This window comes from Oncorhynchus mykiss, chromosome 23 (genome assembly GCF_013265735.2).
Source record: "Oncorhynchus mykiss isolate Arlee chromosome 23, USDA_OmykA_1.1, whole genome shotgun sequence".
NCBI classification, from domain to species: domain Eukaryota; kingdom Metazoa; phylum Chordata; class Actinopteri; order Salmoniformes; family Salmonidae; genus Oncorhynchus; species Oncorhynchus mykiss.
The window spans coordinates 23,279,963-23,296,856 of NC_048587.1; the positions used below are offsets into that span (position 1 = coordinate 23,279,963).

The 16,894-nt window shown below is 40.0% G+C and overlaps 1 protein-coding gene across 1 annotated transcript in view; it reads left to right on the forward strand.

The window, feature by feature from the left end:
- The first annotated feature begins 2,128 nt into the window (after positions 1–2,128).
- Positions 2,129–16,894, forward strand: part of LOC110502463 (neuroendocrine convertase 2-like) — a 62,047-nt gene continuing 47,281 nt past the window's right edge. Inside the window, exon 1 of the mRNA XM_021580490.2 lies at positions 2,129–2,517. Within this exon, the coding sequence (XP_021436165.1) occupies positions 2,332–2,517 (186 nt within the window). The 5' untranslated portion in view covers positions 2,129–2,331. The remainder of the gene's footprint in view (positions 2,518–16,894) is intronic.

The window sequence follows — 16,894 nt, forward strand, 5'->3', positions numbered from 1 at the left end:
CACCCCCACACAATGTTTATTGAGCTTTGTATTGTTTTTTTTTTATTACAATCAAATAGCCATTTCATATAATGGAGTAATGGATTTGATTGATGGATTCAGTATTTTAATGAGAAACAAAAAAGTGACAATTTGTGTGACAAAATGGTCAAATATTTGCTATTTAAGACCTGCAAAACAGAATGTTCTGACCTCTGCGTTTGTCAACATTGATTTGCAGATGCCTGGTGTGCCTAGTTTGTGACTTAGTTTTCTTTGCCGCAGGAAGAAATAAGGATGCTTACCTTGCCTGGCTAAATAAATAATTGTCTCACCACTGTAAAGAAAAGCAGGTGTGTGGGAGGGAGTCTTCAGGGAGAATGGAAAAACTGATTACTGGAGAAGATAATGTTATATAAAAACGCATCTCATTAGTAGGATCTATGTCTTTTTCCATGATGATATCAGGCCAGTCTCTGGGGAGGATACTACTGTATAGGTATTCCCTTGCATGATCCATCATGCCAAACCTTTATCTGGCATGTTAGTAACTGTAATTGACACAGCTTTACTCTAAGTGATAGAAAACACGTGTAATGCTATAATATAAAAAACAAAGAAATAAGAAAATGAAAGCAGTCCAAGATGACTCATGTCTAGTTTCGCTGTTTCCATCCTCAGATACACCTTTGAGATGAGGCCACTGTACCTGAGAGAAATACTGGTACAGATATCATGGAATCCTTAAATTGAGAATGATGACACACATTTTGGCTTGCCCTTATTCAAGATTGTGTCTGTGAATTGTAATGAGAGACGTAATAATAAGATAACTTGCTGTTTGGTATTGGTTCATTTCCAAATATCCCCAAACATACTCAGCAGATAATGCTTTCTCTTTGAGAAAATCTACTTTTTCAGGGGCAGTCATAATGTGAGATGTTGCCTTTTATAAAGCAGTGTAGGATGTAATAGATCTACAGCATGTTGTGTACAACACAGCTCTGGAATAATATTACGGATATAGTGAAAAACATTACTTTGACTGTTGTTTTGAAGCTCCTCACATCATCTCTATTCTCCTGTTGATTACAGTGCCAAAGGAGCACCAATGTCTGATCTCCCACGGTTATAAAGAGTCACGGACCTGCAAAGATCTGCTCTATTGATGGGTAGATCACAATGGTGCCAGACACGATCCTTGCAAGAACATGTAATGAAAACAACCAAATGTTCATAGCTGCTTGTGTGAAAAGACAAGGTTTTATGCTACATGGTATTGTGTTAGACTCAAAGACCTGTACCCTGGTTTGCTTTGGGTCCATACCTCCAACCAATGCCCCCTTTAGAGACCTGAACGGTATTTTCTGGTTCATTTCACACAGAAGAAGATAGCCTCATACCCATCATACAGCAAGCAGAGAAAAAGGAACATATCATGTCTGAATCTGGGAGCCCAATCCCAGACACACATTCACAAATTCTCTCCACACACATTTGCACCACAATATTTAGAAACGACTTGGGTATCAGATTGGCTCAATGTAAAACTCCCAAATTTGATTACATGTTTTCTTTGTTTAATTTTGCTTCTCAACACAGTCTTTGTTACAGTATAATAGTGTCTGTGAACCAGCTGCCGAAATAGAGACTACAGCACATTAATACCACCATACAGCAGTGAAATATGTTGTCCATTCAAGTATAGGCTACAGTCTATATCGTTGTGCATGAAATAAATAATTGAGGCACCGTTTTTTCTATGCCCAACGCTACAAAGTCTACAGCATATATAGCCAATGTTTATGCCTGGTGCTGTACTTGGACACGTGTATTTTTCTGCACACCACACAGTCTAATAACACAAGAAATCATACACAAAGTTATTTGAGGAGCACAATATAGACCTAGTTGCTGTAGGTGTTTCTATTCAGGACTTTCCTTGTCTGCCGCGCTAGTGTGCTTAGCACAATTTCTGACCAGAGAAGGAATTCTCCAGGGTCCTGAAAGTGTCCTCGTGCGCTCGAAAGTGCGAACATTCCTCTCTTCCAAAACGCACCAGAGCGGAGAGAGAGAGGAGGGAGACACACCCGCCGGAGCCGATTGGTGGAACGTCACGAATAGAGGACCCGAACAGAGGGGCTGATAAATGATAGATGAAGGAGGAGAGAGAGCTGAGGATGCAGGTTTGGTACACAATCATCCATCGAATCGTCTCGTAGCATCGCCAACTTCCACTAGCCCTCCGCTGCAGAGGAGATGTATTCCCAAAAGGACTGAATCATACATCTCTTCAAAGGAGCATCCCGCACACAGAATTCACTTCGACAGGCACCTTGATACAAGCTAGAAATGATGATTGGTTCTCTCACATATGGGACAGCAGTTGTATTGATATTACTAAAAGCACTGTTTCTTGCGACACACGCCACAGTCGATGGGATCTTCACAAATCATCTCTTGGTTCAGTTGCATGAAGGTGCACATGATGAAGCGCACCAACTTGCAACAGAGCACGGGTTTCATAGTGCGCGGAAGGTAAGACATGTTAGGCTACAATGTTGCAGAAAATGTGCATAATGTAGGCTAATGATGGGCTGTCGATTCGATATTCCCATCAAGCCAATCATTTGCATTGATGAACATGTCCAGTGTTTGTCACTCAACTCCACTTTTTTTTTAAATGCTCATGTTTCTTATTTTTATTTATATTGCATAGAATATTTAAAAAAATCCTATTTTGGCTATGATTTTATCAACATAAATACTTGATATGACTTCAGTTAAAACATTTAAAATATGTAGCCTGTTATTTGAAGTATGCCTTTGCCTATTTGTTTTGTTTTTCAGATGACCTTCAATTAAGTTGATCTGTATAATTTATTTTGTTACATAATATCTAGGCCAATGTTGCCTCATTAAGCCTTAGGCTACATTAACATAAATATAAAATCAGCCTTAATCTATTTTTTATCCCCCAGTAATTTTGGAAATGAGAAATGTGGGGTGACTAGACTACATGAATTAAGGCAGGCTAATAGCACAGTGTTAAAATTAAGTGCTTTGTACAACACAACTAGTGGCAACTGAGCTGCCACAAACTTGAAGGAGACGAAACTTGAACTTGACTGGAGTATTGAAACACATCATCCTGAGATGTTTTGAAACATTACATGGAACACAACACCACTAAATCAAGTATCGTGCAACACCTTCCCAGGTACTGGGAGAACTAACAGAAAATATAACAATATGTTTGTGTTTCTAGTCCTGTTCCGTGCAGAATTAGATACTTTCTCTTTTGGTGTTTCTCTTTCCTCTCTCTAAAGCTTCTAAACACCATTATGACATTTTGAATCATGTCCAGGGCAGAATTAGATCCCCTTTTTCTGAAATGTCTTTATGTTTAACATTGTTTTATGTATTTGATAATTTGCCATTATTTACCGTTTGGCAGGCATTGTCAAGCACAGTGTTCAAACCACTAGCAGTAACTGGAGGTTGAACTGCAAGAATTTAAGATTCTGCACTTGCCTCTTCCGTTGACAATCATGAATGTGGGAATGGATGCTGTAGCCTAGTGGTTAAAAGCATTGGGACAGGGACCGAAAGGTGACCAAAAGTCACCTTGGGCTGATTGTGAAATCCCTGAGCGGTGTCCTTCCTCTCCGGCTATTGATTGAGGAAGGACGCCGGTATATTTGGAGCAGATGGGTGTATTGATACATCATCCAAAGTGTATTTAATAACTTCACCATGACCAAAGGAATATTCAATGTCTGCATTTTTATTTTTACCCATATAATCAATAGGTGCCCTTCTTTGCGAGACATTGGAAAACCTCCTTGGTCTATGTGACTGAATCTGTGTTTGAAACTCACTGCTCAACTGAGGGACCTTACAGATAATTATATGTGTGGGAGACAGATGAAGTAGTCCTTACAAAATCATGGAATGAGTCCTTGCAACTTATAGTGTGACTTGTTTAGCAAATATTTACTTCTGAACTTATTTAGGCTTGCCATAACAAAGGGGTTGAATACTTATTGACTCAAGACATTTCTAAAAACCTAATTCCACTTTGACATTATGGGGTGTTGTGTGTAGGCCAGTAACACAAAATCTAAATTTAATACATTTTATATTCAGGCTGTAACACAACAAAATGTGGAAAAAGGCAAGAGGTGCGAATACATTCTGAAGGCACCGTATGCTTCATCCTCTTTATTCAAGATTAATTAACTGAATTCTCAATGAAGAAAATTGACACCATCTTATCAGAAATCAACAGATTGCTTTCTCTTCGGATGTGGCAGTTGATCACCCATCTATTTATCCAACCACTTATTAAACAGCCCTGTGAATGCAGGCCTTGTCTGAAGAGGGAAAATTATCCCCCTGACTGTACTGCCTTGTCAAATGTCAGAATAAGAGTGTAAGTGCAATTAGCTGGAGAGCAAGGCACTGAGGCGTAGCCTAGAAATCGAGGGTATTGTGGTGTTGTGAATTAAGATGTTCACCTCAGCATTCAAATAACGGCTACTCATGATTTAATGTTTAATTTGACATGGATAATTAGATACCAAATGCGTTTTGTTTTGACTGAGGTTTAATGGCAGCATCTCTGAGTTGTACTATAGACACTATCATACAGTAGGCTGCCCTCATCCATCCACTCCTTCACTGCTTCACACATACATCACCTCTGGATTATGTCATCTCCAGTGTTATTTGTATCCATATCTGTGCAGTTATTCATGCTTAATTCATTTAGCAAGCCTGGAAACACATACAGGTGCATATACTTCAAAACAAAAATACATACACATACACCTCCACATTAAGCCAATTCCCTAATGTATACTTTAAACAAGATGGTGCCGACAGACACGGTCGCCCTGTTTCAAGCTACTAACTTTGCAGTATGTTGTTTTTTTCAGTGTTATTTCTTACATTATCCTCTCAGAACGCTTCTTGTATTACAGTTGTTTCCAACAACATCACAAGTGCTAAACTACACTTAATCTCTTCTCTGGCCTGGGTCTGGCCACAATACTTCGTCCACATCACAAGATACATTTTCTCTTGGCAAACATCGAGGGAAGTATCTCCTAGCATGGCGTATCCAACCTTGGACAGAGGCAACCTCTATGTCCCCACACATCCTCCATTGCCTGGAGAAGCAGCATGTGGGAATAGGGTTGGCGATCATACACTTTCCAGCGCCAGGCTGAGAAGAATTCCTCTATGGGATTTAGAAAAGGTGAATATGGGGGTAGGTACAAAACTTCAAATTGTGAATGGGTGGCAAACCAGAACAGCCCGGTGAAAACTAACATTGTCTCATAAAACCACAAATCTAGCAGGCTCCTGATCTGGATCAGGGACAAGCATTGTGATAAATTGCATCCAGAAAAGTGAGCATATGGCCGGTGTTGTACGGACCCAGTGTGGCATTGTGATGGAGGACCCCGTTTTGAGTGATGGCAGCACACATAATTATATTACCCCCACGCTGTCCAGGGACATTGGTAAGTGCCCTCTGTCCTATTACATTTCTTCCGCGGCGCCTGGTTTTGGTGAGGTTGAAGCCAACCTTATCCACATAAATAAATTCATGGTGAATTACATGGGCATCCAGCTCCGATACTCTCTGTAACAGACAAAAATATAGACAGATGAGTAAATATGCTATGTCTGAAGTACTGGAAGTAGTGTTGCATACATACCTCTACAAAGTCATGTCGCATATTCTTGACTCTGTCAGAGTTTCTCTCAAATGGCACGTTGTAAAGTTGTTTCATCGTCACTCGGTGCCGTTGGAGGATGCTTTGTATGGTCGACAGGCTTACAGCATTGATGTTGTTAAATATGGTATCATTATTCGAGATATGCTCTCTTATCGATCAAATCCTAATTGCACTGTTGGCCAAAACCATATTTATAATTGCAGTCTCTTGTACATCTGTAAACAAGTGTCCTCGTCCTCCATGATGGCTTTGCATTTCTACTGTGTACAGAATTCAAAACACAGTATGTGTTCAACATAGGAACTGTAAACAATGTACAACATTTTTTTGTACAGCATGATAACCAACCTCATTCATTCAATGCAGTGCAGTAAATGGATGGCTTAGAGTTACAAATGTTTATGCAATACTATGCAGTCATACGTATTTTACAGTACATTACTGTAATGCTTAAATAGTCATTAGATAGTTGCATACCTGCTCTCATTTCTGAAGGTTCGAATTATGGACGCCACTGTAAATCGACTCATGGCCAAACTGTGGTTGATCACATGATCAACAGGCTCTCCTTCCTTCTCTTCTTTGCCCTCGTCCTCTTCTTCCTCTTCCTCTCCCTCCTACTCCTCTTGCTCTCTGTCCATTGTTGGCATCGATTGTTCAAAACAGGTAATCTGACCTTTGACCTATTAATAGGCCCATACTACAGTAAAGCAGTGATTGGTTAGTCATCAGTTAAGCAATTAGTGTTTGCACATGTGAGGAGTGTGTGTGTGACCTGGTGAGTAAGTGTAGCATTTTGATTGGTTGTGTTTGGAAAAGGAAAGCAAGTCACTTCCTGTTAGATTTTTGTGTTTTAGGTAGAGAATTGTGTGTAGTGTTTTGAAAAAAGTGTTTTATGCAATTGACAACTGAGTCAAAGGCTGAGAAATAGGTTATGGTTTTGGATATTTGGTGTGTAGTTTTGCACTGAGTGAGAAGTTTCAAAAATCGTGTGACATGAAAAGATTTTGTGTGTAAGCAGTTGGAAAAAACTGTAATACCTACAGCCGGAAATGACTTTCGGATATTAGATCTGCAGTCACTCACCAGAATTTTGAGCAGAAATTTGACTTCCCTGATCTGGATCCTTTGTGTAGCTCTATTCATTCCGGGGGCTGCACCAAAATGGTGACGTCGGAGTAGAGGTAGAAAGAGTGGGGTCCTATTCAGACTCAAGCGGCGTGCATACCATCCACCGCTTCCAAGTATATTACTCGCTACTGTTCAGTCCCTGGATAATAATGTAGGCGAGCTCAGGGCGAGGATCTCCTTACAGAGACTCGCTCAAAACGGAACTGGTCAGATGACGCGGATGCTACACTACATTACTGCATTGAGGAATACACCACCTCAGTCATTGGCTTCATCAATAAGTGCATCGACGACATCTTCCCCACAGTGACTGTATGTACATATCCCAACCAGAAGCCATGGATTACAGGCAACACCTGCAGCAAGCTAAAGGCTAGAGCTGCCGCTTTCAAGGAGCGGGAGACTAATCTGGACGCTTATAAGAAATCCCGCTATGCCCTCAGACGAACCATCAAACAAGCAAAGCGTCAATACAGGATTAAGATTGAATCCTACTACACCGGTTCTGACACTCGTCAGATGTTGCAGGGCTTGAAAACTATTATGGACTACAAAGGGAAACCCAGACGCGAGCTTCCCAGTGACGCGAGCCTACCAGATGAGCTAAATGCCTTTCAAGCCTACCAGATGAGCTAAATGCCACTTTGAGGCAAGCAACACTGAAGCATGCACGTGAGCACCAGCTGTTCTTGATGACTATGTGATAATGCTCTCAGTGGCCGATGTGTACAAAACCTTTAAACATGGTCAACATTAACAAAGACCCTGGCCAGATGGATTACCAGGACGTGTACTCAAAGCATGCGCGGACCAACTGTCAAGTGTCTTCACTGACATTTTCAAACTCTCCCTGACATAGTCTGTAATAACTACATGTTTCAAGCAGACCAACTAAGTCCCTGTGTCCAAGGAAGTGAAGGTAACCTGCCTAAATGATTACCGCCCCGTGGCACTCATGTCGGTAGCCATGAAGTGCTTTGAAAGGCTGGTCCACAAATGACGCAATCTCAATCGTACTCCACATCACCCGTTCTCACCTGGACAAAAGGAACACCCATGTGAGAATGCTATTCGTTGACTACAGCTCAACACCAGAGTGCCCACGAAGCTCATCACTAAGCTAAGGACTCTGGGACTAAACACCTCCCTCTGCAACTGGATCCTGTACTTCCTGACGGGCCGCCCCAGGTGGTAAGAGTAGGCAACAATACGTCTGCCACGCTGATCCTTAACACTAGGGCCCCTCAGTGGTGTGTATTAAGTCCCCTCCTGTATTTCTTGTTCACCCTCGACTGCGTGGCCAAACACGACTCCAACACCATCATTACGTTTGCTGATGACACAACAGTGGTAGGCCTGATCACCGACAACGATGAGACAGCCTATAGGGAGGAGGTCAGAGAACTGTCAGTGTGGTGCCAGAACCACAACCTCTCCCTCAATGTGAGCAAGACAAAAGAGCTGATCGTGGACTACATGAAAAGGCCTATATCCTGAGGCCGCTTGTACTGTAGTTTGGAACTTTAACCATTTAGACCTCAATAGAATTCTAGAATGCTGCTTAAGATTACTGAGAATTTTCAAGATAAAACGCATTTCAAACAAACAAACAAACAGACATATGTAAAAAATGAAGAACAAATTACAATTACAAGTCTCTACAGATCGGTCTCCCACCCTTTGGGACAGTTGAGATATTGTCCGCTAATGTGATTAGCATGATGTTGTAAGTAATAACAACATTTCCCAGGACATAGACATATCTGATTTTACCATGCTATTGTTTGAGGAGAGTGCACAGTTATGGACTTGAAATGTTATTAATATACCAATTAGTTACATTTGGGCAGTCATGATACAACATTTTGAACAGAAATGCAATGGTTCATTTGATCAGTATAAAATGTAGCACATACACTGCTGCCATCTAGGGGACAACATCTAAATTGTGCCTGAGCTGGAATAATACATTATGGCCTTTCTCTTGCATTTCAAAGATGATGGTAAAAAAAAAATTTTTTTTTTAAAAACAGGGAAAATGCAGTGCCGGCAAATTCAAATAATGATATAAAATCTAACATTCATTAAATCACACATGTAAGATACTCATTTAAAGCTACACTCGCTACACCAGCCAACATGTCAGATTTTAAAAAGTTTTTCGGCGGAAGCATAAGAAGCTATTATCTGATGATAACACAATGTCAATAAAGAGGGTAGCATATTTCAACCCTGCAGGCGCTACACAAAACGTTGAAATAAAATATAAAACATGCATTAACATTGACGAGCTTCTTTTGTTGGCACTCCAATATGTCCCATAAACATCACAATTGGTCCTTTTGTTCGATTAATTCTGTCCATATATATCCAAAATGTAAATTTATAAAGCGTGTTTGATCCAGAAAAAAAAACTACAAAACATTTCAAAAGTTGCCTATAAACTTTGCCAAAATATTTCAAACTACTTTTGTAATACAACTTTAGGTATTTTTAAACGTTAATAATTGATCAAATTGTAGACGGGGCAATCTGTATTCAATACAGCAAGTAAACAAACCATGCTCCTTTTTACGTCTTGCGCAACTCTCAATATTGAAACGTTGTTCCAGGATGTGCTTCTTCTTCGTTGCACAAATGACTAACCTCAACGAAATTCCCAAGAATGGTGACATCCAGTGGAAGTGGTAGGAACTGAAAACAGGTTCCTATCAAATATCCCATGGCAAAGATAATTGAGGGAACAGTCCGAGGCAAAAATAATAATAATTCTGAACAGTTAGTCCTAAGGGTTTTGCCTGCTACATAAGTTCTGTTATACTCACAGACATGATTCAAACAGTTTTAGAAACTTCGGAGTGTTTTCTATCCCCATCTACTAATAATATGCATATCTTATATTCCTGGCTTGAGTAGCAGGAAGTTGATATTGGGCACGCTATTTATCCAAAAGTGAAAATGCTGCCCCCTATACCTCAAGAGGTTTTAACTTAGTTTTAGTAAGCACAACTTAATATGACACCACATTCATGTCAATAGGAATAACATTAATTTTGTCTTCAATTGTGTAGACACTCACTATCAAAAATATATTAGCACCCAACACAAGAAAAACCTTTATAGTATTTCAGTTGTCGCAAATTTGATAAAATTACTCAGTCAAAATGTACCAAATATTAAACTTCAAAATATTATTTAAATTTAAATATTTCAAACATATTCCAAAATGTATTTCAAAACCCACACAAAGTAGGCTCTTGGATTGCCAAAGATTATTTCTTCTGTAACTATTTTAAAATGTAGATAACCTCTCTCAGTAAGACTTAGTACAGACTAGGCATGAAAAAAATATATAAATAGTTGCCAACTTTGACAACAATTCAGTAAATTACAAAAATTACAGAAAAATTCCAACTTTACCAAGTATTTGATAACAGACACAGAGATAAGATACAAAACACAAACTGTTAAGAGACCATTTTTTTAAGTACACAATTTCCCTATAAGATTGTAGGACAAATTCATATTTCACACTTAAGTATTTCATTTAAGTATTTGCATTTAGCCTGCAACATGTCATGGAACTTTTGGAAGCACAGCCCCATCCTACAAAGTGGCACAGAACACGTAGAGGTTTCTACACATCTCCCACTCTTTGCCCTGCGTCCACTCTGGATACACACCCTATTTTGTGTCCTTCAAACTTCACCAGGGAGTGGTCTCCTTTCAAATTATGAGTAACAACTCCTCCCCTGAGCTATTTGTGGACAGAAAATACACATGTCTTTTGTCTCCTGTCAAATTTGATCATTGCCTCATCCACAGAGAGGGTTTGCCAAGGGTGAAATTGTTTGGGGAAGTTGTGTTGCAAAATTTGGATGAAAGACCTAAAGATTGCTCTATATAATCAGGTAAAATTTTAAGCTAACAAGGGGTAGGCCTATGGTTTTAGCCATTTTCTTTAACAAAAGCCACAATACCCTCACATACCCCCCTCAATGCGAGCCCTGCATTTAACTTAACACACCAAGCTCTTCACTGACACTGACATATTTAAAGGAGTGCATAAGGACTGAAGGAATTGGCTGCCAAATCTATGGATAGTAGACTATAATTTAATATGTCAAACAGGTAGGCCTGCATCTTACATCTTGAATAGGAACAAATAGTTTCAGCACAAAGGCCTCTTGTTGTTAGTAGCCTAAAGTCAATTTAAAACAAAGACTTTAAAGGAATCAGGCCTTCTCGAATTAGACTACTTTCAGCAGCCATGCTCTGTCCATCTCAGCGGCTGCCACTTCAGAGTAATGTTAGTGACGTAAATTACTCAAATATGGCTTATTGTGAGAACAATAACTCTGATGGATTCATTATGGGAAACGAAACATATTGTTTTGAATAAAATCAATTATAAAGGTCGCAAGCTTACCTCCGGTCCTTCTTCGCGGTCAACTTTTCAGACTAAACAGGACAACAGTAGACCTAGTCCGTGCACACAGATATTGCTTTTTTCTTTTTTTCTTTTAACAAATAAAGAAATAATTTTTGGAAGAAGCCTTTGACTTGCCTCCTTAAGTGCCACCGTACACAGCGCAAAAGGCTTTACTTCAGAAACAGCAGTGCAGGCCGGGGCTCATGAATGGGAATGCCAATCCATTGCAGTGTGTAATGCAGTGTAACCTAGTTTTAAATACAGTACCAGTCAAAAGTTGACACACATACTCATTCAAGGGTTTTCTTTCTTTTAACTATTTTCTACATTGGAGAATAATAGTGAAGACATCAAAACTATGAAATAACACATGGAATCATATAGTAATCAAAAACAACTCCCAATATTTGATATATAGAAGTTGCCACTCTTTGCCTTGATGACAGCTTTGTGCACTCTAGGCATTCTCTTAACCAGCTTAACCTGGAATGCTTTTCCAACAGTTCCAAGGAGTTCCCACATATGCTGAGCACTTGTTGCTGTTTTTCCTTCACTCTGCAGTTCAACTCATCCCAAACCTTCTCAATTGGGTTGAGGTCGGGTGATTGTGGAAGCCAGATCATCTGATTTCGCACTCCATTACTCTCCTTCTTGGTCAAATAGCCCATACACAGCTTGGAGGTAGGATTGCAGATGGGATTGCATATCGCTGCAGAATGCTGTTGTAGCAATGCTGGTTAATCCCATGAATTCTTAATAAATCACAGACAGTGTTACCAGTTTCATCATAGAACTTGATGGTTTTTGCGACTGCACTTGAAGAGACCTTAATCTGATGGACTGTCGTTTCACTTTGCTTATTTGAGCTGTTCTTGCCTTGATATGGAGTTGGTCTTTTACCAGATCGGGCAATCTTCTGTATACCACTCCTACCTTGTCTCAACACAACTGATTGGCTCAAATGCATTAAGAAGGAAAGACATTCCACAAATTAACTTTTAACAAGGCACACCTGTTAATTGAAATGCATTCCAGGTGACTTCCTCATGAAGCTGGTTGAGAGAATGCCTAGAGTGTGCAAAGCTGTCATCAAGGCAAAGGGTGGCTACTTTGAAGAATCTCAAATATAACATATTTTTATTTGTTTAACACTTTTTGGGTTACTACATTATTCCATATGTGTTATTTCATAGTTTTGATGTTATGCACGTGAGTGAGGACCCAAAAGCGGTTTAACAAAAACAGAGTCCTTTAATGTCAAAACACAGGGAAGACATAGATCCTCTTCAGATGTATATAATGGCAAAATAGACAACCCGCAGAGAGGGCGACAAATGAATCATAAAGTCCTTCTGATATTCACAGAAGAGTCCCCCTTCTTAGCAGCAGAGGAGAATAGCTGGGCTAGAGTCCCCTTCTTAGCAGCAGAGGAGAATAGCTGGGTTAGCGGCGACAGACTGCTGGTCTCTCTGGGTAGGCGCGGGTCGTAGAGGACAGAGGTACCTGATCACACATAGCATCAGATGAACAGGCAGATTCCAACAGGACAGGACAAGGGTGAAGCAAACGAGACGATAGTTTGGTTCTGGCATGAGAAACTCAAACGAGAATCTGACAAAGACAGAAGCAGGAACAGAGAGAGAAATAGAGACCTAATCAGAGGGAAAAAGGGAACAGGTGGGGAAAGGGTGAACGAGGTAGTTAGAGAAGATGAGGAACAGCTGGGGGAAGGAGAGGAAGAGAAGGTAACCTAATACGACCAGCAGAGAGAGCCGGAGTGAAGAGAAAGAACAGGAACAAGACATAATATGACAATACATGACATTTGATGTCTTCACTATTATTCTACAATGAAGAAATAAAGAAAAACCCTTGAATGAGTAGGTGTGTTCAAACTTTTGACTGGTACTGTACACCATCCCAGCAGCGCAAACAACTTGGGAAGGAAGTACATTTTCTTAGAAATATAACTTTGCCCAATGCTTCCCCGAGTATGCTCTTTGTATAGCCTAGGCCTATAGCGTATACTATAGGCTATACATAATTTTATTGAGACCACACTAGGTACACTTGATATTGCGCGCCCAGCAGCGAATCAGGGATGAGGGGAATCACGGGCACACATCGAGATACTACAACAAGCAACTCGTTCTCAAACCCTGAGCAATATTACATTTTATGACAATTTTATTACATAATATGACATGTAAATCAGTTACAAATTACATAACCCTCCCCTGGACTAAAAAAATAATACTAAACCCTTTCCCTGACTGAAATTGAAAAACCATGACCCTCCCCAATTTTCATCTGGGTAACAATTGTTTAAAGTTTGACCGTTCCCTGCTAATGTTAGCCAATTAGTTACTGGTAGAAACAGGAGGATACAATAATCTTGTTAGCTGCCTATGTAAACAACTATCACTGCAAGTCGATATCATTTCAGTGCCACTGCGTATGCTTTTACCATAACATGTCAGCTAAGCAAGCTGTCAAATTAATAGGAAAATGAAGTAATATGAATATCTGTAACTAGCAAGTCCAACAGATAAACACTATTTCGTGGAGAGCTAGCTGGTTGTCTGTATGGCTAATGTTAGGTAGTGAAAGTGACGGCTTCACGCTTCATGAGCGCAGCACACATTTAACATCCCACAACTTTTCTAGCTAGCCTGACAGAAAAATCTGGCAGTTAGCTAGCTAGTTCGCTGTCTATACCAAGCAGCTTGGTTCTTTTCCATATAAAATGACTTTGGTAGAAACAAGACAAAATCATCAACAAGTTAGTATAAGCCTACTGCTTAACAATGCTCCACCGCTGATGTGCTCACCTGTATCAACCTGGTGATCATGACAGGACTTGCTAATCTGAGAGCTATTCCCCAAGTTTCACAGCATCAAACTTCGTTACCACCAAATATCTGCTGTTTACTTGTTTCACTCCCCTCTACATCATCATCGCTTTCAAAGTGAAAGGAAGTGTCTGAATCCGTATCACCAACCAACACAGCCTTTTGCACAATGATATGTTGTGGTCGCGTCGGTGCCATCATTTTGAGTAATAAAGTGGAAAAAAACATAAGACAGCATACCCTGCTTCAAGTCAAATCAAAATCAAATATATTGGTCATGTACACATGTTTAGCAGATGTTATTGAGGGTGTAGTGAAATGCTTGTGCTTCTATCTCCGACAGTGCAGTAATATCTAACAGTTTCACATCAAATACCAAAAACACACGTACATCTAAGTAAGGAATGGATTAAGACTATTTCTTTCCTTCTTAATGCGTTATCCCTCTAAGAATTATTGTGGAGAAACGGAATTTGCCATGTCCGCAGCGCGCCGTTTCACCCGGCCTTGAAAGGCTTAGTGGAGCGGGCTGTGCAGACACTGAAAGAGGGGCTCAAAAAGATGACTGGGGGAACCATCACAACGAAGCTCTCTCGGTTCTTGTTCCAGTACCGCATCACACCACAAACAGCAGGACAGGCTCCAGTTGAGAAGTTGATGGACAGAAAGCCAAAAGCTCACCTGGATCTACTGCGTCCAGACATCAAAGTACGAGTGGAACGGAAGTAGGTGAAACAAACAAGAGAGACAAGAGAAACAAAGAGAGACATGGCCACCACCCGAGGGAGAGAAAGTTAAAACCCAATGACACTGTCTACATCCGCAACTTCACAAGCAGCCAATGTTGGTTGCCACGTACCATTCTGAGACAGAGTGGCCCAGCTCCTTCAAGTTGGTTGGGTACCACTGGTGTACAGCAATATTTAAGTCATACCACAGATTCTCAATTCGATTGAGGTCTGGCCTTTGACTAGCCCATTCCAATACATTTAAATGTTTCCTCTTAAAACATTCAAGTGTTGCTTTAGCAGTATGCTTGGGGTCATTGTTCTGCTGGAAGGTGAACTTCCATCCCAGTCTCAATTCTCTGGAAGACTGAAACAGGTTTCCCCTAAATAATTTCCCTGTATTTAGCACCACCCATCATTCCTTCAATTCTGAGCAGTTTCCCAGTCCCTGTTGAGTAAAAACGTCCCCACAGCATGATGCTACCACCACCATGCTTCACTGTGGGGATGGAGTTCTCGGGGTGATGAGAGGTGTTGGGTTTCTGCCAGAAATAGCATTTTCCTTGATGGACAAAAAGCTTAATTTTAGACTCGTGACCAGAGTACCTTCTTCAATATGTTTGGGAAGTCTCCTACATGCCTTTTGGAGAACACCAAACGTGTTTGCTTATTTTTGTCTTTAAGCAACGGCTTTTTTTCTGGACACTCTTCTGTAAAGCCTAGCTCTGTGGAGTATACGGCTAAAAGTGGTCCTATGGACAGATACTCCAATCTCCGCAGTTGAGCTTTGCAGCTCCTTCAGGGGTATCTTTGGTCTCTTTGTTGCCTCTCTGATTAATGCCCTCCTTGCCTGGTCCATGGGTTTTGGTGGGCGGCCCTCTCTTGGCAGGTTTGTTGTGGTGCCATATTCTTTCATTTTTTAAATAATGGATTTAATGGTGCTCCGTGGGATGTTCAACATTTCTGATATTTTTTCATAACCCAACCATGATCTGTACTTCTCCACAACTTTGTCCCTGACCTGTTTGGAGAGCTCCTTGGTCTTCATGGTGCCCCTTGCTTGGTGGTGCCCCTTGCTTAGTGGTGTTGCAGACTGTGGGGCCTTTCAGAACAGGTGTGTATATATACTGAGATCATGTGACAGTTAAATAAAGTCCGCCTGTGTGCAATCTAACTAATTATGTGACTAATCTGAAGGTAATAGGTTGCACCAGATCTTATTTAGGATTTTTAAAAGCAAAGGTGGGGAATACATGTGCACGCACCACTTTTCCGTTTTGTATTTTTATTTATTTTTTGAAACAAGTGATATTTTCCTTTTGACTTCACCAATTTAAACTATTTTGTGTATGTCCATTACATGAAATCCAAATAAAAATATATTTAAGTTACAGGTTGTAATGCAACAAAATAGAAAAAACTCAAAGGGGATCAATACTTTTTGCAAGGCACTGTACATGGCTGTACACCTTTTATTTATTAGGTTGAAAGTAAAAGGAAAGTAATATATAGTCATTGAACCCTGGTCACTTTAATAATGTTTACATACTGTTTTACCCACTTATATATATATATATATATATATATATATACATATATATACACACACACTGTATTCTAGTCATGACTCATCTTATGTAACTGATGCTGTACACATCTTTTATATTTATTTATTTATATATTTATATATAAACTGTCCATACTGACTTTACACACCATTATATTTATATATTCATATTTTGGTCATTGCTCATTCTGATATTTATTAATTCATCTTCATTTTAAAAAAGAACATCTGGATTATGCATTTATTTGATTTATTATTGCTAGGCAATACTGCACTGTAGGAGCTAGAAACACAAGCATTTCAGTGTACCTGCTATAACATCTGCAAATCTGTGTACATGACGAATACACTTTTATTTGACTTGAATCACCAGCATTTACTGTAGCTAACATCCAGTGAAAAGGCCGGGATTTGTTCTTGAATATCCTCTCATATCGGCTATTTACGGCCAGTCT